The sequence below is a fragment of the Mirounga angustirostris genome, unplaced genomic scaffold, assembly GCF_029215605.1.
Source record: "Mirounga angustirostris isolate CCGP_5_RB_7025 unplaced genomic scaffold, mMirAng1.0.hap1 SCAF_5, whole genome shotgun sequence".
NCBI classification, from domain to species: domain Eukaryota; kingdom Metazoa; phylum Chordata; class Mammalia; order Carnivora; family Phocidae; genus Mirounga; species Mirounga angustirostris.
The window spans coordinates 120981187-121008012 of record NW_026991713.1 but is presented as its reverse complement, the minus strand read 5'-3'; the positions used below and the strand labels follow the sequence as shown (position 1 = coordinate 121008012).

At 37.2% G+C, this 26826-nt stretch overlaps 1 protein-coding gene across 1 annotated transcript in view; it reads left to right on the top strand.

Moving 5' to 3' along the window:
- The window catches only part of PLXDC2 (plexin domain containing 2), a 457639-nt gene that overhangs the window by 224014 nt on the left and 206799 nt on the right, over positions 1-26826 (top strand). Inside the window, exon 5 of the mRNA XM_045874316.3 lies at positions 9597-9666. Within this exon, the coding sequence (XP_045730272.1) occupies positions 9597-9666 (70 nt within the window). The remainder of the gene's footprint in view (positions 1-9596; positions 9667-26826) is intronic.

Genomic DNA, 26826 nt, shown 5'->3' with positions numbered 1-26826 from the left:
GGCCTTCATTGAATGCCAAATCTTAACACCTCAGTCAAGGTGTAAAATGGGAACGATAATAGTACCTACTTCTAAGCTTGTCATTAGTATTAAATGATTTAACATCTGTGCAGTGCTTAACTCAGTGGTTGGCATGGTACTAGAGATGTCCGTTACATTAATGCTAGTAATCATCATGCAAACATTTAACTTTTTCGCACAGTTATTTTCCACTGACAAGAAAGAAGGGAAGACAGATTGTAATCAACTGAGGCAAGGGAGGACCTTTGCAAACTATAAAGGCAACATCCATAGGAGTATTTTTCCTGCCCTGCCCTGTTTGAGGATCACTGGTCAAGGACATAACAAGAGTGTCATTGCCCTCGGTGTACTGTGGCCATGAATCACTGCTTAGGCGTGTGGCTAGCAGGTACCTGCATGCTTCAATTCCTGAAATGGAAAATTTCAGGCCATGTAAATGTTGCCAGGCGAAGTGAGATGCTATTATCCAGAATGCAGTCTATTTACCCTTTTAACACATTTCACGCTTGCTAAAGTTTCCTTACAACACTGTTTTTAGTGTTTCAAAGACCATTATTTGACATAGAGCCTCGCTTCTCAAAGTGGGGTCCCTAGGGCAGCATCAGCAGCCCTAGGAGCTTGTTAGAAGTTCAAAATTTCAGCCCCTTCACCCCCAGACCTGCAGAATCAGAATCTGTATTTTATTTTTTTTAGTTTTCTTAAAGATTTTATTAATTTATTTGAGAGAGAGAGACAGAGAGAGTACAAGCAGAGGGAGCAGCAGACAGAGGGAGAAGCAAGGAGCCCGATATGGGGCTCGATCCCAGGACCCTGAGATCATGACCTGAGCCGAAGACAGATGCCCACTGACTGAACCACCCAGGCATCCCGAAGAATCTGTATTTTAACAAGCACCCCAGGTGATTCTCATGTACCCTTCAGCTTCAGACAGCTGGCAAAATCCACTGCCTTGCTTCTAGAACAGTGTGGAAAATCCAGAAGTGGTTTCTGGGTCTCATCCTCCTCCTACCCATTCTCCAAGGGCTTCTTTATAAAAACCTGTTACTCTTTCTCTGTTTCCCTGAACAGTGTTGCTCTGCACCCTGCCTGAATGGTAAATATTCACACAAACTACTTTGAATAATTCTCAAAATGTGCAAATACAGGCAAGCTACTGTAAGCCAAGTGCTTGCTGGGAACCATACAATAAGAGAGGTCAAAAGATAACGGTGTTAGTTCACTTCTCTGGTTCTCTAATTCTCTAGTTCCTTTGAAGGAACATCAGGTAAGTGCACAATGTTTCCATTTTGTTTGCTAATATAGGAATAGTCCCATGCAGAGTGTCATTCAATATGCAGAGTTAATTAAGTTCTTAGTTCTGTGAAGAAAAAAGTGCTGAAGCAGTTAGAATTTCTAACTCAGAAAATCAATTCAATTGATGGGCTTTATTTCTGAAAAGAATAGCCAGTCTCTTGTCCTTATATTTACATATTGATTAGCCCCTTTCCGTGAACATTTTGATCTTTCAATTAGGTTTCCCAGTGTTTTTAGTCACTGGATTAACGACCATGTCCTGTCCGCTCCTTCCAGGCTGTGAGAGGTGGTTAACATTGCATTTTTACCAAAAAAAAAAAAGTACATGGTAAAAACATTATGAGTTATACTGCCCACTGCAGCTATTTTATTTCTGGAATACACTCAGCTCATTTATGGCTGAGAAGCAGGATTTTACTTTAGGGACTATTAAAATAAGTTGGTATCGCTGCTGTCTACATGTATATGCCTCTCCCCCACCCATTTTCTCTTTCTAAGAGCTGCTTATTGAAGAAATCTGTCCTTTTAAATTTTTCTGTTTCTACATCTACATACATACATGTATATGTACTCACATTTGTATCACTCTACTGTCTCAATTTATGTTACTTTTGTGAGGGGATGGATTTCAGTGAACTAGGTGAATAAACCAGTGACAGGCAATTACCATTGAGAACTGTAAAAAAGAAAACAAACGTTCTCTAAGTTTAGAAAATAGGAACCCTGGATCTATCCTTGGAGCTTAAGAAATGGAAGCATCTATACCCCAAATGTGCAAAAAAAAAAAAAAAAAAAAAAGTGGAGTTCAGGCTGTGCGCATGTCTGTTGAGAAGGGACCTGTGTGTGGCCATCAGGCCTCAGTGGCACATGGCTCACTGTGGCTCCGCCCAGCACGGCTCAGTCCCTGCAGGCCCTGCGATCCTGAGTTTCATCTAAGAACACTGTACCTTTTTCAGATTTTCTCTTTTTTTATGACTTTGGCCTCATGCATCTAGGAGCTTTCTGACTATGTCTTATTATCACTACATTTCAAAGGAAATTGTTATGTCTACCAAGAACAAAACCATGAATGACTGACAGTATTAAGAGTCCCAGGTAGAAAACACAGTTATGGAAGGTCTGATAACAGGTAGGTAAAGAAGCACCTGGTATAAAAGAAGGGGGATGTAATAATATAAGGGTCAAAACTCAAGAGTTTTGGAGTCAAACGTATGTGGATTAAAATTCTAGTTTTAGTACTTCTAGTGGTTAGAAATTATTACTTGGGTTTTTTTTTGTTAAGTTTTTTTTAATAATTTCAGGCTTACTAAAAAACTTTCAAGAAATATTGAAAGAGTTCCTGTTTAGCTTTCACCTAGCTTCCCCAAATGTTAACAACACCTTATATACTCATGGTATAATTTTTGATACTAAAACATCAACACTGGTCCTATACTCTTAACTAATCTGTAGGTCTTGTTCATATTTGTTAATTGTCCCCAAACCATCTGTTTTTCTTATTTAGAATCCAGTCTAGGACCTACATTGCATGTATTTGTCCAATCTCCTAGCCTCCTTTAATCTATGACAGTTCCTTAGTCTTTCTTTGTCTTTCCTGAACTTGACACTTTTGAAGAGTATTGGCCAGTTACTTCATATAATGTCTCTGATTTGGGGTCTGTCTACTGTTCCTTCATGTTTTAGCATAGGTCTCTGTTTTTGGCAAAAATTACTTTTTGTGGTGTTACAGAAATGGTATTTTGTCCTTCACTGTGTATCATATCAGGAGGTACATGACTGGTGATGTTAACTTTGATCACCTGCTTTGGGTGATATCTTCCAGATTTTGTTCCTTCACTGTGAAATTACTGTGTTTCCTTTTGTGATGATCAAGTATCTTTTGCAAGACACTTTGTGACTAATGCAAATATCCTGTTTCTTATCTTACTCGATCTTCTAATTTTAGCATTCCTACTTGCTAAATACAGGCAAAATACTTAGCATAATGGCTGATATATTAAATGCTAATTCCATTTTCCCAACCCCGGTTAATACAGTCGTTATGATTATTTCAATATAACAAACATGAGAGCATCATAACATTGCTCAGAAACATAGTATCTAATTGTGATATTCTTTTGGTATAGCAGTTTGCCTGCATTGATATTAAAGACAACAGATATCACATCACTTCCAGCTATTTGTTAGGAATCAAATAGGGAGCTATTTTTGTTTAGGAAATTAGTTTCAAGGAACTTCACCATCATTGACTCAGTGCTTATGAAGGCCCACCTGTTATTTGGTCATTTGATCCTTATAATAATCCTTTGAAGAAATGCCTTGACTACAGATGAGCAAACTGTGGCTTAAGTAGGTTAAATAATTTATGAAATCACACATACTAAGCACCAAAGCTGGGACATAATTTCAAGTCTCTCTGACTCCAAACCCTTGCTAGATCATTAGAAATGAGGAAAGAACCATTGCAAATTGAAAAATAAAGCTTCATCTAGCTCCAGTAAGAGATTATAAAATGTGTATTTTGTGATTGGTAAAGGAGTAAGGCTCTGGTAATCAATTCTAAGCATTTATAGGTGAATGAGTTTTATGTGGACTTTATTCAGGTTCAAGAGAATTAATTGTTTTGTGCATTCTGGAAGAATATATCACGTCGCAATTAAGAAATTAAGTTTATTCATAGTTATCTACAAAAAGTTATCCTAATAAGAATGATTATTCAATCATTTTTATTTACTAGAGATATAAATCTTACTGGAAATGAGATCATTTATTCAGGTATTCTAGACAAAAGCCATTGTCAGTAGAAATACCCATGTAAATAAAGCTAAATAAAGCAAAATGTATGTTTTTTCTTAAATTTTGCAGTTCCTCTCAATGCCAAGGCTTGCCATAAATAAACAACTGAAAATTATATGTCTCAAGATTTATTTGATTTACTTTTTGAAATGTTTTTGGGGAAAATAATACAGATCTCATTTTGCCAATAATAATAATAATAATATCCCACCTATTTGACAGCCTCAAGATACATCAAACATCAAATTATTTGAATGACTAAAAATAGAATGTTAAAATATATGGATAGAAATTAATGATTGATTCATGAATTCATTCTCAAATAAATGAATACTCCCTAAATTCTTTGGACCCTTTGCTATCATGAACCCATGAAATCAGCAATTACTTAAAGTTTAGTTACTACTAATTTTCTTGCCATAAGCTTTTCACCAGGATTATGTCTTATACAAATGAAATAAAGACTTGGGGGAACCAGGAAAGTGTATCTTTATTACTGTATATAAGAAAATGTCTTTTAAAAAAAAACAAGTTATCTTAAAATTAAAAAGCAGTTTTTATTAATGACATTTTAAAAAATGGCTTTTAGGATGATAAATGTGCCCACTCCACATACTTAACTCATATTAGGAGGTTTCTGTCTTCAAGGTGTTATAGGCATTGGCAAATTAATTTATCGTTGTAATACCATGGAGAAATAGGCAAACAAGTTAAACTGGAATAGTGTTTACTTAGGATTACAATTCCTGTGTTATTAAAAAAGAATTAGCAGAGATCATAATAATTAGTCTGAAACAAATAGCAATTGGCATAAGAAAAATATGTAGAAGAGGCAATAAGAGGTGCAGACACACTTAGAGATCTGGAAGGATGGCCCTGATTGAGTCTGATAGTCTGTTCCCAAGAGTAATTTCATGGGGTATGTTGTGGGAGAGCATGATGTGGTTTTAAAGGTCACAGTCGTACATGGCTGTACCTGCCATAAATCTGCACCAGACCACCTGGGATCTATTTATATACTTCTACAAACTCTTCAAAGAATGTTTTATAAGTTTATCCTCCCCCATGTGAAGAAGTCATATGTGCTTGCTTGTCTCAAAATTATCATCTCTCCTTTCAAATAATTCACTGCTTTCTACAGAGTATAAAGAAGTAGCAAATTCAATTGATTTTATTTATGTCACACATGCTCTTGAAAATTTCACTTCTGAGCTTTTATATTTTTTCCCAGACTATTAATTAATAATCACATGACAGGTTTGCTGAACCCTTCCTCCCTTTGCATGATATATTGCTTAAGGGATGAGATCGAAGACAGGATAATGTGCAAAGTATGGTAATTACACTGTAGTTTCAATATTCTGTTGGCTTTTGTTTATCGTGGCTTTTTGTGACAAATTCCAGGGTTCTGTTAGCCTTTCTGGTTGCAGAAGAGTTCCTTGTTGCATATACAATTTGGGTTCGTTCTTATTTACTTTTATTATGTAGCTGAAGGATGCTTAAGTAATGAGCCTTCTCACACCTAACCAAAATAATTGTTTGTCTTGTCCTCTTTCTCTCAATTGGTGGTGCTGTGTCCCTCAGCCACCCAGTTAGAAACCTGTCCTTTTTTCTAGAGTATCTTCCTTCACTCCCAATGTTAAGTGTCCTTCCAATAATCACGAAGTCCTTCTGGTTTTACTTTCTACCTATATTTTGACCTATCACTTCTGCTCTCGTGGCTTAAGGTCTCATCTCGCTAACTTCTGGTTGTTTCTTTTTTTTTTTTTTTAAGATCTTATTTATTTATTTGACAGAGAGAGACATAGCGAGAGCAGGAACATAAGCCGGGGGAGTGGGAGAGGGAGAAGCAGGCTTCCCGCAGAGCAGGGAGCCCGATGTGGGACTGGATCCCAGGACCCTGGGATCATGACCTGAGCCGAAGGCAGACGCTTAACGACTGAGCCACCCAGGCGCCCCTGGTTGTTTCTTTAGAAGAGTCAGTGTTAGTGCCATCTGCTCTGGGATGGGTGGCCTCTCTTTGTCCTTACTCTGCCCCTGCCTAGTCCTGCTGTTTATCACTATGTGATATTCCCCTGCACCACTTTGTGAACTCCTTGAAGGAAGGAACTGGGTGGGACTTACTGACTTTTATCCCCAGACCCTGATTTATGGCCTGGCATATATGAGGTGTTAAATAAATGATTGTCAACTGGATGAATGAACAAATAAAACTTTTCTTCAACTCCCCTCATGCCTGTTTTATATATCATACTGAGACAAAATAATAATCCAATTATCCAGGGGTAATTATATTGAATATATAATCATTTAGCTTCAAAGCACGTCATAAAATTCTAGTGCATTTTATGTTTTTGTTTTCGTATTGTTTGATTGTATGTGTGTGTTTTAAGGAGGGATAATAATAATTTTCAAAAATTTGCCTTTCAAAAATGAAGGCCTTTTTCTCATCACTTTGTTTTAATCTCAGTAATTAGGACCATTGTCTTTGTTGTCCATCAAACCCAGGTTCCAATTCTAGTTTTCCTCTTGGGCCATTTTTAGCTACTCTGATGCTGAGTTAGTTTCACTTTGATACAGTTATTATTTGAATCTCAAGCAGTTGCTTTATGTGTGTGTATAGAGAGAGAGAATGTTAGGTAAGATATAGTAAGAAGACATAACTTGAGCTAAGAGGTCAAAGTAGGACTTTCTGGATGTGATCCTAGCTAGTGCCTGTTGATGCTTCTTCATATTCCTTCTGCCTCCCTGAGTTCATCTGAAACCATGGGAGGCAGTTCTAACATATCAGCAACTTCCCAGCTTAAGTACTGTGTCTCTTCTTTCTGCCTGAGGGTGCAAGCATGGGTAGTCTGGTGGAGGGGCGAGTTAGCCTCCATTCTGTAGGAGATGGGAGTTCATGGATAAATGTCCCAGCCTCCTGACCTCCAAACAAAAGATTCTGAAGCATGTCTTTTCTATTGTTTCTCTGAGGTTCTCCAAGGGGAGAACTAACTAGAGCAGTAACATACCTAATAGTGTATCTATCACTGGTTTCTCTTCCCTTGTCTCACTTTTCCCACTTTCTTTAGCAAATGCATCTTGATCACCTTCCAAACAAACTATCCGCCCCTAAATCTTTATATCAGAGTTGATATTTGGAGCACCAACCAAACTGAGCCAAGGCTTAAGGAATATGGAAGCCATGGCCAACCAAGGTTGAGAGACTATGGCAGTCAGAAGAGATCATGTAGCAGTACCAGACCCAAGACTTAAAGGTGACAGTTACAAGGAACTAAAGGATGTTCTAGAAGATTGGCTAGAGCAGAAAATGGGAAGGGAAATTTGTGAGGTAGCAGGGGCCCGTTACTGTTGGGCCTTAGAACTCTTGGTCACTATTTTGATATGATGGCAGAGACAGTGGGATCTAGATTGAATGATCTTAAGTGGGAGAGTGATATCCAAGATAGTATGGAGAACGAATTCTAGGGAAAATAGAGCCAACACACTATGAAGAAGTTATTAGGCACCTACATTTGGGAACTATTACCCACAGAAAAAATGGGTGGATTTCACAAGTATTGAGAAGGTAGCTCTTTCTAAATTTCCATTGCTATTCCTTAGCAGTGTCCGTGAAGCAGTCATGGTGGTAACTAAGGTAAACTGGGAAACAGTTTAATCATTGATATTACTCTTCATGATAATATAGTAGCAAATTTTCTTTGAGAGCTTATTTACTTCTCAAAAAAAAGTCTTTAACTTATGTATTTATGCTTCTCAGTCTTCTTCTAAAAATATTGAAATATTTGTGGTGGCTGAGAAACTAACGTCATATTCTTCTGGTTCATCTGTGGTAGTAATTGATAGAGTTTGTTAGTGATATATGTTTCAACCCAACTTCTACTCTGGAAGTGAGGATGCCAAAGTGATAAATTTTACCAATTTGCCCATGAATATGGAAATAGATTAGAATGATGAAGAACAATACACCACAGCAAGTTCCTTTATAAAATTATTTTTGATGCCTTTTGTGAGATACATGATTTTGCCATTAAACCTTTTATTTGAGGGTTATTGGTGACCACTCATTTCAGTTAGTGCAGTGAAAATGGGTTTTATTGTTCCCGTTAGTTAGCAAAAAAATAAAAATGGTGATAATCCCTTTCTGAAGATGCAGTTTTCATTAAAAAGGAAGGATGAAAAACTAATTAAAAGTTACTGTAAATTTTGAATCATTAATTTCATGCCAAAATAAGTCATTAGAAATCTCTGATGGATATAAAAAAGCAGTCATTTGCAAAATTGGAATGAGCAAAATTCAATCTAGGTATACATCTCCATATTTTTTAATTTGTATATTGGGAAAGCTATAATATAGAGATTGTTGAATTTTAACAAAAAGGCCTTTTGCTATAGGTAGTTTGTATGTGCTGTGGGGCTCTAAACCAGCTAATTACAGTCCCTCGGGATTCTTTTATTTCAGTTGGTCATCTTTGTTATAACTCACTGTTTTTCTTGCTTCTTGGCTAATAATAATATATCTGGTTCATATTACTTCACCATGAAAAGTCTAGGGTTTTTATTTTGCTTTGTTGTGTTTTGTTTTTATTTTACTATATATATTATGTACATATATTTATTGTATAAACTGTATATATTTTAATGTATAAATATATATGATATATAAAACATTAATATATATCTTGTAAATAATATAAATATATAATATATATACTAATAAATTAAAATACATATAAATAAAATAAAAAAGCTTCAGTCCCCTTTTTAGAAAAAAAGAAGGGTGAAATTTATGAGCTTTCTTCTTAAGTCTTTCCAGTTTTCTTCTATGCAAAGGAAAAGTAGTTCTCCAGTAACCAGCATTTTTTATTCTTCAACTCTGCTTTTGAAAGTGGATGTAATAAACTGAATCTGGAGAGCTCATTACACCAAAAATAAAAATATCTGCAGGTCTCGATCACAGTGCAAGGTATTTTGTTCCATGAAACTGCCTTTCATTATGGGATATACAGAAGACAAATTGAATGTATAATTGTATAAAATCATTTTTTTGATGTTGTATCCAATGAAACCTGACAGATAACATGCTCTACTATTTTGGAGAAAACTAATCAAACTAAAAAGAACCGTGAAATAAACTGGTCACCATGATAACTGAACTGATTCTCCGTGGACACCTAAAAGGCAATAGTGATGTTAAGAGAGTAGCTTGAATCACAGTGGAAACTTCCAGATTCCTCTGTAAGGGAAGAACAGACCAACAGACCATAACAGTGCAAATTTTTTTCTTCTCACATACTTCAAACAGTTAATTACCAGAAAAAAAAGAAATCCTTTATTACCATCTAGGACTCAGGATCGAATAGCCAACTGCAATCATAGTGGTGCAAAGTAGAAGCATCATTTTTTTTTTAAGTGGAAGACTTCTCATTTTACATTTACTATTATGCACATTATTGATTTTCTTTTCTGGTTGTTGTTCCTTGCAGAGAGTGAATCTGTCCTTCGATTTTCCATTTTATGGCCATTTCCTACGTGAAATCACTGTGGCAACTGGGGGTAAGTGGTTTTCTACCCATTCACCCTAAATAACATATAGTTTCACTATAGTTATTATTTTTAATTTACTTTACATTTCAAGGGGGACACTTATTGGGAAAACCTTTGTCTTCTATCACAAAGTCATGGGTGTAAATAAAACCTAAGAAAGAGTAGAGCTATTAGAAAAACTTTTCAGAAGAAAAAAAATGTAGTTATAATAATTTTCAGCTTAGATTCATCCATTTTCCTTCTACTTTTTTCCTCGTTCTTTTTCCTTCTATGTTTTAATTCATTTTTGGTAATATGGTAAGACTGCATACATGGGAAGAGACCTAGAAAAAACAAAAAAGGTGATTAAGGAAGTTGTTATAGTATTTTTCTTTTCTCTTAATATATAGAATTGACTGGTGTAAATATATATAGACACACCCCACCTCATGTATATTAGCTTTAATTATTTGGGTTCTCCCCCAACGCCTTTAATGCCACTTATGTTGACTGAGCACTCATTTGAATTTTAAAAATAAGCACTGAGATTCAGTTTGTAATCTTTTAGTTTTATTTTTCTGCACAACCTTTGGAGGTTACTTTAGAGATTAGCAATACCCTAGAAAGGCAGTTTTGTTCCTTATAGTATATCCCAGAAGTCAGAAAAAAATGTAATCCTTAAGTGCTACTAGCAGAGATAAGCAAAAGGCCAGAGAATATCCCTGTATTCTGACATAAAAACATAAAAATTGGAAGCCTAAGTAAAGAAGTAAGTTAAAAGAAATCCAGAATTGGGAGGAAATCTGCAGAGTGCCCATGCCTAGTGCACCAAAGACCAGAGTCCTTTTCCTTCACTGGTTGCATTACTGCTCTTCCAAATGGTAGGAGAATCATGTTGATGACTACTGCCATATTTTAATATAAGACTTAGAATTATGTAGGATTCAGGATAAGCTTTGTAACTGGAAATATCAACAAGCAAATGAAAGTTTTTGAGTACCTACTCTGAGCAATGGTAAATAAAGGTACCTCTGCCTTGGGATTACACTGTCTATTGGACTATTAGAGTGAAGCAGAATGTGGGAGTTCCTTAGAAAATACAAATCATGAAATACGGGTTTTCAGGGATGACAAAGCTCAGACAGCTGTGAAAATCCTACAAGACTTTATAGAGAAATTACTGTTTAAGATCTTTCTTAAAGGACATCTCAATCTCAAAGGTTGTGTAGGGAAGGAAGAGTAGGTCCCATGGAAGAATATCTTGAGTAAATATACAGAAGAAGAAATGGGTAAGGTGTATTTAGGATAGCAAACAATTGAGTTTGAGTGAAGCTGAGGGTGGGTTTACCAAAAAGAAAAAAAAACATGGCTTATTAAGATGAGAAAAGTAGATTGGGACGATTTTATATACTGCCTCAAGAGTCAGTTGGAGTCATTAGTCCTTACTTAGGTAAGTGATGAGCTTAAGAAGCTGAATCCAGACATTTGTGTAATGCCTTCAAGTGTGACAAGACTGGGGTTAGTACACATAATTGGGAAAATATTGCAGTAGTTTGCGTGACACATGTTGAGGGCCTTGGCGATTCTGCGGCCTTCAAATAGAGAAATAATGCTGTCAGCCAAAATTACAAGCTCAAGCAGAAGAGCTGGTTTTAGGGAATGCCAATGGCTTCAGTTCTGAAACTATTAAATTTTGTGTCAAGAAAGGACTAAATATGGGGCATCTGGGTGGCTCAGTTGGTTAAGCATCCGACTCTTGATTTCAGCCCAGGTCCTGATCTCAGGCTTGTGAGATCGAGGCCCGGGTCGGGTTCTGTGCTCTGCATGGAGTCTGCTTGTCCTTCTCCCTCCCCCTATGCCCTCCCCCCCAAATAAATAAATACATAAAATCTTTAAGAAAAGGACCAAATATAAGCAGAATTCACACGAGGACCTTGTCTTTTTGAGCTCACTGTGTATTTCTGTGCTATCCTGCATGGCATTTAATAGCCATTTAATCCATGTGTTGAAGGAATGAGAGAAAAAGAAAAAGGTAAGGTTGAAAGATCACCCCGACACCATGAATTACATCATGCTTCCTAGCATCTTTAAAGTATGATATAAGCATGGTTATTTTATAATATGGCATATTTTCTGACATTTGGGTTACTAGTGTTCCACTGAATTTTAAAAAGTGAATTCTTAATCACATTTGTTCAAAATCTATACACACAGTGGTAAAAATATGGGCACCCTTGATTTTCAGCTTCTCAAATTGTTTTATCCTTAAAAGTCATGTCACTGATTCAGCCAATATAAACTAAGATTTCCCTTAGCTGAGTTGGTAGGAAAAAAAAAAAACACACAAATAAATAGCTATATCAACTTTACTGCTTCAAAGTAACACTTTCCTTTGAAAAGATCCTCAAAATAAGTGAAAAATCCAGTGTCTTGAATGATCTCTATCTTCTTTGAAGAAAACACTATTATAAAGAAACTCTTTCTTTTTTCTCGACTTAAAATACGCTAGCCTGGAACTTGCATATATAAATCCATACCCTGTTTAAAGAAACACAGTTGAGATAATTTAGACATTTACCTGAGTTCCTTCAAAATGAAACCAGAAATCTGTAAAAGTTTTCAAAATGTTTTTTTGTTTGTTTGTTTTTTGGGTTTTTTTTTAAGATTTTATTTTATTTATTTGACAGAGAGAAAGACAGCGAGAGAGGGAACACAAGCAGGGGGAGTGGGAGAGGGAGAAGCAGGCTTCCCGCGGAGCAGGGAGCCCCATGCGATCCCCATAAACCCTGGGATCATGACCTGAGCGAAGGCAGATGCTTAACGACTGAGCCACCCAGGCGCCCCCCCTGTAAAAGTTTTCAGCTAAATAAATAGCTTCTTTGCACTTCTATTGTTCATTTATTCAGTCAATATTGATGGAGTCCCTATTGTGTGAAAGGCACAGTATGTGATATTTCGCTGTATGCAAAGAAGAATAAATTACGGGTCCTGCTCCAAAGCTTAGAATATAAGAAGAGGGCGCCTGAGTGGCTCAGTTGGTTAAGCGACTACCTTCGGCTCAGGTCATGATCCTGGAGTCCCAGGATCGAGTCCCGCATCGGGCTCCCTGCTCGGCGGGGAGTCTGCTTCTCCCTCTGACCCTCCTCCCTCTCATGCTCTCTGTCTCTCATTCTCTCTCTCGCAAATAAAAAAAAAAAAAAAAAAAAAAAAAAGAATCTAAGAAGAGAAAGGGGTATATGACTAAGTGTAAGAGGAAGCTCCCTGTAAATGTGGTGAAGCAGAAGGTTGCTCCAAGAGGAGACCATTCCTGTTGGGCCAATCAAGAGCAGGAAGGTAGAAGTTTAGTAGGCAAAGAGGCAGGTGGAAAAGACATGGAGAGGGATGGGGTGGTACAGACAAGGGGATGCTGAGCTAAGGGACAGTGCTGAACCTAAGTGAACATATGTGGAGGGTTGACAAGTGTATCTGTTTATCCTGAATGGAGGGTTGGAGTTAGAGTCTAATGAGGAGAGATGGGAGGAGGGATGGGAAATACCTTGAACATTATAAATTTGCATGATATCCAGCAGGTATCAGGGGTTTTTGAGTAGAGAGCAGATCTGGCCTGTGCTGGCATTGGAAAGCAGGGTAATGGGGCGGGGGTAGAGGCCAAGAACGCACTTAGCAGCAAGGCTTTGGGTATTTCCACAAGGGCTGCAGTGCCTTGACCAGGGTGGGTACGGTGAAGAAGGAGAGAAGGGGCCAGTGCAAGACACATCGTTGAGTTCTTTCATCATTGTGGTTGTGGAGGTTTCTAGGCATGTGGTGAGTAAAACTGAGAACAGCTTAAAAGGGGACTGTGAACAGACTTTTGATGAATCTCTTCTGTGATTAACTAGGTATGAGAGGCAGATGGACCTATCTCAGAAATGCTCGTCACATTAGGAATCTTGAAAAAGTTATTAACCATGAATGGCTTGGGAGAAAAGTAGAAACAGTGAGTGAGGTTAAGTCAAGTTGACTGCAGGCCATTCTAAATAGACAGGGGACTGGGATTTTTAAAGAGGGACACATGGGTGTCTGTGAAGCGGAAATGAATATTCTATTGACTGTCAGTTCTCTTCGATCGTGTCTACAGATTTCTCTTGAACTTGTTTTTACATTGGTTTGGGGAAAAAGAAAATGAAATGTGAAAGTGGATATTTTCAACCACAATCTCCTTTGTTCCTACCACACCGTTTTCCCATTTCCCGTGCCTCCTTAAAATCCAGCCCCCACCCCTCCTCTCTTTCTCTGTTCACAGAGACACAAATTTCTTTAAGACTGAAATGACCTTAAAGTGTCTGTGTTACTGCTAAGATCAGCACCATTTCAAAACAGAAAATAGTTTAAAAATACAGACATCTACATAATGTATTGTGACCCATCTTTGTATTTAAATATATATATTTCATTATGAATAGACTTAAGTTTATAGTTAAAAATGTAAATAAAAACTAAATATTTGGCCATTTATTTATAAATTATAAACATGGATCTTTGTTTGTTAAGCATTTTAATTTTCAAAAGCTTCAATCACCCATACAAATAACGTACAAAATGAATTGGAAATACCATCTTATTTTCTGGTTCACTGGTAACAGAATCTGAAAGCATTCATTTATCTTTTTATTTAAAAGATACTTCAGAATACAAATACTCCAGGCATTAAAAAAACTAGTATTCTGTGCCTCTCATGAAAACATTTCCATTAATGGCACCACTAAGCTGTGTTGTTTGCAACAACACAGCGTAGTGGATATCACACTGCTTTCATTTTCTTGCTATATGAATACTCTAATTGGTTCTTTTTCACTATTAGGCTGCTCAGGTGGTCTTTTAAATGTTTCGAAAAGTAGATTTAAGTGTGAGGATTTGATTTTTAATTCTTGTGACCATCACTTGTAATGATACCTTTTTCATGAGCCCATCTTCGGTTACATACACTAACTACGATGAGAGAAGAGCTGGGGACAGGTAAGTGATGCTTTCACAATCATGGGGAAGATAAAGGGTGACAATGTCCAGGTAAATCTGACCCCAGAATTTAAGTATGTAGGCAGATGCTGGTTCGTAATTAAAATTGTGTGTGGAATTACAGGCAGTTGTATGCAAGATTAGGAATCAAAGATGACATAAATTAAAAAGGTAATGATGAACAGGTATTACTCACCTTGATTGTATGAGGGATTTGCCCTCCCTTCCCTTCCACATGAATTTCTAATTGGAGGTTTAGAATTTTTTCTCAGGGTACAAAAGCAGTTTTATTCACACTTCTCTGTTTTCTTTTTCCAGTTTCTTTGTTTTTTTGATATAACTGACATACAGCACTGTTTTCATGTAAGGTGTTGAATATTAGATCTATTTTTTTTCATTTGCCGTGTGGTAACTAACGAAATATAAAATGTTCATTATGTCATCAGTATTTAAGATATGAAAAATCAGAGCATGGCATTAAAAAAGTCAAAAAGACAAAAGTAAAATATTTACCTTCCTTCTTTCCCTGCCTCCCATTCCATGTATTCCCCTCCCAAGAAAAAACAACAATTACTCTTTGAACAATGGTGCTATGTTAAATTCAAATTTAGAGTAATTTCCTAAATTTGATCTATAATCATTTGGGTTTTTTTTTTTTTCACTTTAAGAGAGGTTAAAAAAAAAAAAAAGAAAAGTAGTGAGTATTATTTTGATTGGGTTTTCTGGGTGTGTATTAGCAAATCTTCCAGCTTCTTTTTTTGTTCTCTTTCAAATAGTCATATTTTAATTGTAGTCCCAAGTAATATTTCATGCTTTTTAGAGGGACTTGATTAATAACAGTTATAACAGGCTTTTTAAGAGTGGAAGAGAGTTAGTTATTACTCATGATGATTGATTTATAAATACCAAGTCCGTCGTCTTTCAAGTGTATAACCTCATAGAACAGAACTGAATGCATTCATTAACTTTCTTTTTTTTTTTTTTTAAGATTTTATTTATTTATTTGAGAGAGAGAGAGTGAGAGACAGAGAGCATGAGAGGGAGGAGGGTCAGAGGGAGAAGCAGACTCCCTGCCGAGCAGGGAGCCCGATGCGGGACTCGATCCCGGGACTCCAGGATCATGACCTGAGCCGAAGGCAGTCGCTTAACCAACTGAGCCACCCAGGCGCCCCCATTAACTTTCTGAATCTAGTGAAAAAGTGAAGGGAGTTATTTTGTCTTTTATTATTATTATTATTATTATTACCATTGTTGTTATTATTAAGAGAAAGCAGAAGCTATGGGTCTCTGGAGATTTGATGCATGAAGGGAAGGTACTGAAGGGATAGATGCGGGACAAAATAAAGCCATCCCATTTGGTTCACTAATTTAAAGTAACAAACAAGGTCTCAAGGATTCCTGGACAGGAAGATAAGTTTTGTGATGTCTGCTTTGCTGTATCTAAATGATTCTCTGAGACGTACCTCTGAAAACCTGAGAGAGTTCATTTCAGCAGTCCTCCTAGATGATTGACTGTTCCCCAAACTGTCTAGTGTCCAGAAGTAAATTTGGTAGATTCACCAACACTGCTACATTTCTTTTCACTGTGACTTTATGAACTGCATGTTCTCAAGCCCCTTTGTTTCTTCTGTGTATCAACACATCATATTCCATTAGCACTGAGTCCTTGGGGCCAGGGGTAAGTGTGGATGGAAATTAGAGCAATAGGAGAGGGGCCACCCAGGAAATAAACTCAAGTCAATAGGAATGAGCAAGAAAAATACGAGAGGCAGAAATATGGGCAGAACAAAGGAAGAAAATTCTAGAAAAACAAAAAGGAGAGGACCATTAATGCATGGTAGTTAAGTCATGATTGGGGACAGGAATGGGGAATGTTGATCAGCCAGGATGAGAGTCTGGGTGAAAAGCACATTCTCCAGATTTAGCACCTTCCTTTGCCATGACAGCTGCAGAAGAGTCTACCCATCACTAGTGCTTAGACATTCACCCAGGAACATTTGCCTCTGGAAAGCACCATTTATCCTCTCAGGGATCCAGGCTTTATTTGAAACATTGGCAACAAATATTTTGCTTGCATCCTGTCCTAGTCACTTCATCAATAATTCAGAAAAATAACAATATTGCACAGATGCTCAAATATATCACCCAATTGAAAACAAAGGGAGTCTAGGTAACTGATTGATAAGGTAGCAGTCCACACCAGCTGCTCTAGCATTGTCTGATCCTGGAAAAGAAGGGGAGAAAATACTAAGCACTTCAGGTCTGACTTGGGACCCTAGCCAGTTCAGGAATAAATTCAGAAAAACTCCCTTAATTCCTACTAAAGCAAGCAAGTGAAATTCAGTTTTTTGGAGAAGCAGTCTGGCATCTAGGTTAAGATAAATAGAATCAAATCCGAATATATAGGTCCGTAAGTCAAACTAGTCATAGCTGTTGTAATCTTTAACAAATTCCTTTCTCTCTCTCTCTCGCCTCGATTTTCCAATCTATAAAATAGCATAATAAAAGTACCTCGCTCAGAAAGATTTTTGTTCAAGATTAGGTTAACTAATAATCTGTTATCGATAACTATTTCATAGAAAATGCTAATTAATAGCATATATTATTATTACTGTACTTTTATATATGTTAATTTTCCTCTTTTATCCTTTTCAAAATACTTCCTCCATAAAGCTGTGCTTGCTGATTAAAGTAGTTTGTCTTGTTTTCTTTGATGACATTATCCATATCTCAGAGAATGTGTAGGGACTTAACTTGTCACTATCTCTAACCACTCCTTTTAAAGACTGGCTCATCCATTCCTGGGTGGGAGGTATAAAGGGTCTAGATGACTTGGGAGGTCCTCTTTATCAGCATAGGCATATCTGTCATCTCGAACTGCAGTGCAGAATCTCCTCTAAAAACCTCCCAATGCTTACATTCTGTGACTCTGATTGTCTCAGAATTTAACAATTTTGTAATTGCATGGCAGAAGAATCTTGAAATGTTTCTCTAATTGTGGTATGATAGGGCTATAACTGGATAACAGTAATTATTATAATCAGCGGGCCACACATACCATGCTTCGTATTCTACCCTTTGTATGACAAGAACTTTAAGGACAAGTCATCAAAGCATAAAGTTAGTTAGGGCTTAACTGATGGAAATCCCCTCCCAGCAGCATCCAGATTGCCTTTTATAGATTTGAGATTCACTTAATTGCTAGGAACCAACTTGAAAATATATTGAAGACATAACCACAAATGCAAAATTAAATATTTATCTAGTTAAATTTATGTGTGATGCTTTGCCTTTGAGTTAGGAGACAGATTTCTTTATGGGTACCTGTTATTTCAATGCTCACCATTATTTTCAGTATCTTTTGTTATTTTTTAATACTTCACAGAAAACCAGTAGGTGTACTGTGAAAACAGCTCAAAATGCTGTTCTCATTTTAACTGATACAGCTCTGAGGCTGAAACATAGTATTACAAAATAAAAATTCTAAATGTTTTGTTGGCTATTTCTAATGTGGTTATGGTCGGTTAAGATTACATTGTTGGTCTGACTAGCTGGGGGGCTACAGAGATATTTTCACTTAATCTGTTTGGATTATTGTTCAAATGAGAGGTTTCTGCTGAAGGCGAAGATTAAAAAAACGCTTTTTAATTGGTTTATTGTCAATATCCTCAGCCAGTTTAAAAAGCAAGCATCATTTTAGTTAATAACTTGCAGAGAAAACCCATAGCACTTTTAGATTACTGTAGAAAAATAGGAAATTAGGAGAATTCCGAAAACTAGATTTTGCAAAAAAAAAAAAAAAAGGATTACATAAGTGTCGAAAAGTAAAAATTCTTTAACATATTTTTAATTGTGGTTAAAATATAAATAGGGTAAGAGTTACCATTTATGGGTTTACTATTTATGAAGTTTTAGTCATTGAGCTCAGCTCTGACTTTTATTTTCCTCCTGTTTTTTTTTTCTTTGAAGTAGTAATTTTCTAAGTAAGTTATCAGTTTCCTCCAAAGTGCACTCAAAACACAGCTACTCCCCAAAACTTTACACCAGTGCACTCTTGTAAGGAGTGTTTACTATTCTCTCTTTTTACCTTTGCAGTTCTCAATAATTAGAGATTATTTTGAAGAAGTTTTTAAAGCTATTTTTTTAGCATTAAGTAAAATCGAATAAAACTGGTTATACAATCTGGAAATTATTGAGTATTCCTAACTTGTATACAGTTTAAAAAGTAAGACTTATGAGGGGTGCTTGGGTGGCTCAGTCATTAAGTGTCTGCCTTCAGCTCAGGTCATGATCCCAGGGTCCTGGGATCGAGCCCTGCATCAGGCTCCCTGCTCATCGGGAAGCCTGCTTCTCCCTCTCACACTCCCCCTCCTTGGGTTTCCTCTCTCACTGTCTCTCTCTCTGTCAAATAAATAAATTTTTAAAAAATCTTAAAAAGAATAAGACTTATGAGATGTTACATAACTAAAAATTAAAGTTATAAGGTGGTGTGTTAACATGGAAAGAATGCTTATGATGATTATCAAGATATAAAATTGTAAATACATAAAATAGTATTTATTTTAAAATACCATGCAAATAAAATGGAGGGAAAAGCAATGCTGGTTGTTTTGTAATGGTGGTTATTTTTCTATTTGAGTTTCCAAATGTTAAGTTGAAAATAAGGTCATATTTCAATCCTTATATTTATTATTATAAAAAGTAAATAGGAATCTGACTTCTTTTCAATGCAGATGGCTACCAGTTTATTTTAACACCATTTATTTTTTGTATTTGTCCCACTGATATACAATGCTGTTGCTAAAGTCTTCTATTTTTCATAGGATTTGAAATATATTATGTGGGTTAACCTGATTTCTTCTCTCATAAATATAAAATACACTAGAAGAAAACTAGAGAGAATTACTTTGTAATCCTGAAATTAGGAATATTTTACTAAGAATACAAAACCCTCGGGCTCCTGGGTTGTTCTCAGTTAAGCCTCCAACTCTTGGTTTCGGCTTAGGTCATGATCTCAGGATGGTAGATTAAGCCCCACATTGAGCTCCATACTCAGGGTGGAGTCAGCTTTAGATTCTTACCTCCTCCCTCTCCCTCTACTCCTCCCCCTCTGCTCCTTCTCCCTGCTTACACAGACTCTGTCTCTCTCTCTCTCTCTCTCTCAAAAAAAAAAATAATAATAATAATAGTAATAATAATACAAGACCTAGAAACCGTAAAAGAAAATACTGACAAAACTGTGTATATTAAAATTTGCACATATTAAAAATTCATGGCATTTAAACATCAAAATTTAAGAACAAAGAAGTAAAAACCTAGGAAACTATTTGCAACATGCACGACAGTCAATGGGCTATATTCCTTAATATATAAAGATTTAGTGTAAGGAATAGATAAATATGGCAACTAAGCGATGAGCAAAGGCAGTTTATTAAAAAGGAATTACAGGAACTTCTGATTTCAGCTCCCCATTACAAAGATCTTAGAACTTGTCATTCTCAATCTAACAACAAGAAAAAGCTACCTAAGCTGAAAATCAGTAACTTTCAATGGACCCATCAGAGAGCTGAGCTTATAGGACAAACCACCATCCCTAGAATCTGGAGAGACAGGTGTATCCAAAGAGATATAATAGGCATCTGAGCAGAAGCCACCGGCAGCAGGAATTGGTAATTTCAAGATTTGGAGTGTGCATTAGCCTAAGAGTAAGAAACTCCTGGAGTCTCTAGTCTTAGGGAGGCCCTTAAGCTTGTATGGGCTTGACTTCCAGGAGCCCCATCAGGTCCTCAGAGTGAAGATCTGAAAAGGGTCCCCTCATAGCTCTGCTGGGAGAGAGGAAGAGTAATCATTGTGGAATACATATAGAACTTTCTCCAAAACAAAGGCCTAATCTTCAGGGAAAGATTTTTTCCTAGGGCCTTAGCCTAGCTAGAAGATGCTTTTGTGTTTCCACTAGAGCTGCCTGGAACCTTCCTGCCTTACATAGGGGAAGATAACAATAACAATACATGGTCAACAGGACTCAGGGCTTCCAGTAAATAGATTGAGAATGCTACAGCTGGGGCGGGAGGGTGGGGGGGACACTACTCCACTAGAAAAAAAACTTTGAAGGTCACAGCCCAAGGACATAGGCCCTTTAAAGACTGAGAAACTTCTAAAATGGAAATTTGAAGGGAAGAAAGAATGGGGAAAAAAACATCAAACATCCAAGAACTATGGGACAATAATAAAAGATGTAACATATACATAATTGGAATATCACAGGAGAAGAAAGAGTAGGAAAAAGAAATATTTGAAATAATAGTGGTGAAGAACTTCCCAAAATCAGTGACAATCATCAAGCCAGGAACTCAGCAAACACCAACCAGGAAAACAAACAAAATAACACACTTAGGCATATATTTTTAAACTGGGGGAAAAAAAGCAAAGAAATAATCTTAAAAGAAGCCAGAGAAAACCACACCTGACTTCCAAATACCCAACCAGTACCTCTTAAAACTGACAAGGTCATCAAAAGCAGAGGAAAGTCTGAGAAACTGTCAAAGCCAAAAGGAGCCTAAGGAGACATGACAACAAAATATAATGTGGTAACCCGGGTGGGAACCTGGAACAGAAAAAGGACATTATGCAAAACTAAGGAAATCTGAGGATGTTTACTTTAATAATTTTGGTGGTAATTATGTATCACTGTTTCATTAATTTTGACAAAGATTCCATACTAATAGGTGTTAATGGTATGGGAAACAGGGTGTCCAGGATATTGAAAGACTCTGTACTACCTTTGCAACTTTTCTCTAAGTTGAAACCTATTTTAAAATAAAAAGAGTTATTTTTAAAAGGGAAATACAAGTGGCTGCTCAACATGGAACAATATGTCATCTCACTGCTAATAAGAGAAATGCAAATTAAAACTATAATGGTATATTATTTCCACTCATGTGGTTTAGAAAGATTTTTAAAGAGCAAGTTAGAGAAATCAGAAAGGTTTTGGTGGGGTTTTTTTAGGGTATGGAGAAAAAGGTACTCTCAAGCATTGCTGGTGTTATTATCTATTAAAATATAAAATGTAGGGGCGCCTGGGTGGCTCAGCTGTTAAGCGTCTGCCTTCGGCTCAGGTCATGATCCCAGTGTCCTGGGATTGAGCCCCGCATTGGACTGACTCCCTGCTTGGCGGGAAGCCTGCTTCTCCCCCTCCCACTCCCCCTGCTTGTGTTCCCTCTCTTGCTGTCTCTTTCTCTGTCAAATAAATAAATAAAATCTTTATATATATATATGTATATAAAATGTATAACTGACACTGTCATTTCTAGTTCTAAAAATGGGTCATATAGGTGCACTCCCATGTGGGTAAACAAATGTATAAGGATATTGATTGCTAAAGATTGGAAACAACCTGAATATCTATCAATAAGAATGTTCAGGTTAGGACAGATGAACTAAAGGATTGTGTACCCATGGAATGGAAGACCATGGAGTCTTTGAACAGAATGAGACCATTCTCCATGACTTAATGAAAAAAGCAAGGTGCAGAAAAGTGTCACACAACAAATGTATGTGTATGCATGTATATATTTACTGGTATGTATTTATACATACATAAGCTACCGCTGAGATGATTTGGAAGAATGTGTATATGCTTTCAAGTGCATAGAAAGATCTGGACGGATATACAAGAAACTATTAATAGTACTTATCCTTAAAGAGGAGGATTGGTGGATTGCTGGAGACCAGGAATATGAAGGGGATATAATTTTCACAATCATTTTGCATTTCAGATCTTTACTATGTGCATGTATTACCCTTTCAAACACCATTAATATTTAAAATTCTTACTGGTAAGAATTGATAAGGAGTAAATTCACACAGTACATGTATTTCTTTTCATGCGATATGATCTTATGTATTTATCAAACAAGATGAAAATGTTAAGAGTATAAGGTATAAAACTTTTTTCATTATTTTTGTTTCAAAATTTCTTATGTTTCCGAGTTCCAGGTAGGGCGATTGTTCATAAAATTGCCGTTTTAAGAATATCTGTTTAAATTTTTTGTTGAAGGATTTATCAACGCCGTCCTAAAACATAGAAACCACAGATCTCTTAATATCTCTGACATTCCTGAGAATAAACCTGAATTAATATCAAATTGTGGAATATGGCAGTGCAAGGAGAGCAGAAAAGGATTTTAATGATTTTTGGCTTAAATGATGCAGTGATATTAAGACTGGTAGATATCCCAATCTAATTAATTAACACATTTTTAGGTTATTAGCAACTGTTTAGCTAACACTACAATAATTAGAAACTGAGAACAAATTCCTGGGTATTTTCTGAGGAGAAATAAGAAGATGTAAGTAGTTTGTATCTGTTACCAGAAGTCTTGCAGATTTGGCAGCAGGAAGCACTGGGGTTCTGGGAACAGACCCATGAGCAAGGGCAAGAAAATTAGAAATGAGTAAGGCCAGACTTGGTGGAGTTCCTCTTTCTGTGGCCCTGGGACACATTTATTTCAGGATGTTGTTATGGACTGAACAGCTAGCTGTGTCCCCCAGAATTCATATGTTGAAGCTCTAACCCCCAGTGTGGTTCTATGTGGAGCTGGGTCTCTAAGGGAGTAAATAAGGTTAAATGAGGTTATCGGGGAGGGCCCTGGTCCAATGGGATTAGTGGCCTTGTACAAAGAGCCACCAGAGAGCTCATTCTCTCCCTGGGCACATTTAGAGGAAAGACCACATGAGGACTTCGTGAGAAGGTGGCTGTCTACAAGCCAGGAAAAAAGCCCTCAATAGAAACCAAACACGGCTGGAACCTTGATCTCGGACTTTCCAGCCTTTCCAGAACTATGAGAAAATTAATTTCTGTTGTATAAGCCACCCAGTCTATATTTTTTTATGGCAGCCTGAGCCAACTAATATAGATGTCCAAAGGTCTTAGTGACTTTGGGCTTCAAATTCGGCAGGAGTCAACTCCAGAAATACAGACTTTCTGGAACAATGTGATACTTAAATTCTCGGCACTGTCCTAATTCTGAGGAACCTGTCTTTTAGCCAAACTAAGAATCAGGAGCCAGCCTCCTCCGAGAAGCAGAAGCTTGGCTGGGTTTCAGGACTGGCCACATCAGGGTGGTAGAATGAGAAGGGAGAGTGATACGTGCATGCAGCCAAAGCAGAGTCATTCTGATTCATCGAGACACTGTGGGAGGTGGGTAGATGGCTGCTTCTCAGCGAAGGCATAGGGTCAGGCCAGAAGAGATGAATTTTTTTGCAGACCACATGATCACTCAAAAAGGACAGACATAGAGGACAACAGACAGCTGTTGGCTGCCTTCTGTAGATACACTATTGCACAGAAGGAAACACTGGCCCGATGGGACTGGCAAATACCTTGATCTAGTATGTGGTCGAGAATGTGTACAAGGAAGGATTTCAGGACCAGCTACTGGAGGTGCTGAGGAAAGCAGTGGTAGAAGTAAGGAATTTCATTAGTTCTGTGTCTGCAAAAGTATCTCTATTGAGAAATCTGTGGCTTGTCCAAGTGGCTTCCTTATTTCAGTGTATTCCTTGGCCAAAAAATAATTTGTCTGTTCTATGTCCACACAGAATATTTAAATTATTTGCCTTTTTCTGTATACATACAGATGGCACACTTTCTGGTCAAAGCTGAAAGCATGCATTGCTTTCTCCTCAAGTGATGATGGGGTGTTTGTACAATGGTTGGTCTCAGTGTTTCTCCTGCAGCTTTGCACCCTTAGTACCAGGCTCACACCTGTTGGGGGAGGGAGGGATGCTGCTATTCAATTCTGTTTTTAAAAATTTTATTTTCATAAACTGAACGGCAACCGTGTTTTTCAACATTTCATGCTTGGCAGGTGGCTGCCCCTGAACTGATAAAACATTAGAATGAGTAACAGACTGCCTCAGAATTACCTGGGGTTTCTTATAAATGTGGGTATCTGGGCCCTGCACCAGACCCACTCACATGGGCTGCTGTAGAATTTCTGTGTAGGAGGGGCGAAGCATCAGCCACCTGGTTAGATGAGGGATGAGCCTAGTAAAGGGTCTTTAAGCTGAGATTGCAGAGCATGCACACTGTTTTTGCATAGATTCTGTTTCATTTTAATAAAAAGAGCAAAATTGTCTAACATTTCTCTTTTCAAAATACATGTAAGGTCTGTATTTTAAGTAATTATCATTTTACTGGGGAGATAAGGCAAAGCTGATGTGGAGGGTGGAAACTAAAAGCCCCATCCCCAGCCACCTCTAGGCACCCACATTCCCTACTAGATTAGCTTTGTAGCAGCAGGACCCAGAAATCTGAGTTTCATCAACTCCCCCGGTGATTCTCATGTTTATTATGCTTGCTAAAGGGACAAAACACATTTTAAGAAACACAGTGCCTTTATGTAACTCACATTTGGTCAGGAGACTCTGTAGTAAAAAAGAATTTATAAAAAACCTTTCTATTTTCACCATAGAGAAAGCAATTAGAGGTTTTAGGCATAAATTCAACTACAGCTGCCTATAAACCATAAGAGGAAAAAAAAGTCACTACTCATCCCTAGATAGCAGATCTAATTACTTTCTTGTAAATAGTTTGACAGGTCAAAATTTAGACTACAGAGCACAGGATTGCCCTTCCAAGGCTCAATGTTACCTCTGTTTTATGTCTGTCCTTCAGAGTTTCTCACTGGAGACATGTACTTGTTCTCCCTTTTTTGTGGTCTGGCAGTATGCAGAGATAGCTAGTGCCTGATGTCTTTCATTAACTTTTCCCCAAATCTGTGCTCTAAACTGTAATATGATTTATTCCCACCTACGCATTCTTATTTTTTTACATTATTTTCTTTAGGAAATAGGGGATTTCTGCATAGTCTCATCAGCATTTCCCCAATGCAAAGCAAAGCATAGGTCCACAGTCTCCTCTCAGTATGGCACAGATGCAAAATTTTGGATGATCCTCCAAATTAGCATGATAGTCAGAGGCTGCGTGGATAAGATCTGAGAAAGGGGATAGCAGAGAAGACTATCTTGCCCCTTTCAGGGATCGATTCAATGAGACTGTATCTGTTACAACCACCTCATTCAAATAACTCATTCTGAAAGTGAACATTTGTAGTAGCTCCTTGAAAAATCGAGCTTGTGGTACACCAGGGCTGTAGGCAGAGAAGTGATGTAAATGCCAGTCTGAATAACGGTTGTGCAGCTTCCACTCAGCTTGTATTAAAAGCAATGGCTTTTCTAAGATTAAAGTGTTCTCTATGAGAGCCTTTTGTACCCTAAGTGGAAAGCAAAAGGATATAATAAAAAAAAATTTCTTCTAAATTTTAAAGGATAAAGAATAAATTCATGATAAAGAAGGTATTTTGTGAGTCCCAGTTTGGAAAGGCAGAAATAAGAACAAAATAATGTCAAAAATATTATTATGGGTGTTGTGATTTTCTGACATACCAATCTATTTCGGGTTGTTAGTTCATATGTGCATGGCCCATGATTTCCAGCGGGAGTCAAATGTGCTTCTTTTCGACCTACTCTCTTCAGGCCAGCATGGACCCCAGCATTCTGTCTGGGAACCACCTATTAGATCTGTAGCTTCCACCCCCAAACCCCATGCTTGGACTTGAAGATGATGTCTTCATGTGTGCTGTTCAGCTTGAAGATATTGAGAATCTACCTATAACTCAGAGAATATCTCAGATAATTTATGAACACCAAACACAAAAATGTTTGGTTTGCTAAATCATGTTTAAAAATTTTGCCAAGGTGTCCATTTCCATGTAGTAAAGTACAGTCCATCATTTTCATCCCATTTGCCTTAATCAGAAGCTTCAAGCCAGTAAACATCAACATTATCCAATGAGATATTTGTTTGTTGAGCTACATATGTAAAACCTTGAATGACCATACAGTCACAGAAACTTTCTAACCGTAAGTGATATTTCTTTCTCCAATAGATGCAGTTTAAGCGTCTAGACCTTGACATTTGGCAGTTGGATACACTATCCCTGATGAAGAGCCACTTGGTAGCGATGAGAAAGTAATTTCTTAACCTAATGAAGTAGATCATTTAAAAGTCGGGACAGCATATTTGCAGTTTGCTTTAAAACAAAAATAAGTAGTTTACATCCAGAAGCAGCATTTCTGTTAGTGGATTATGCCTTCCATGGCCTGTGTTTATTTCATTAAGATCTTTTTGTTAAT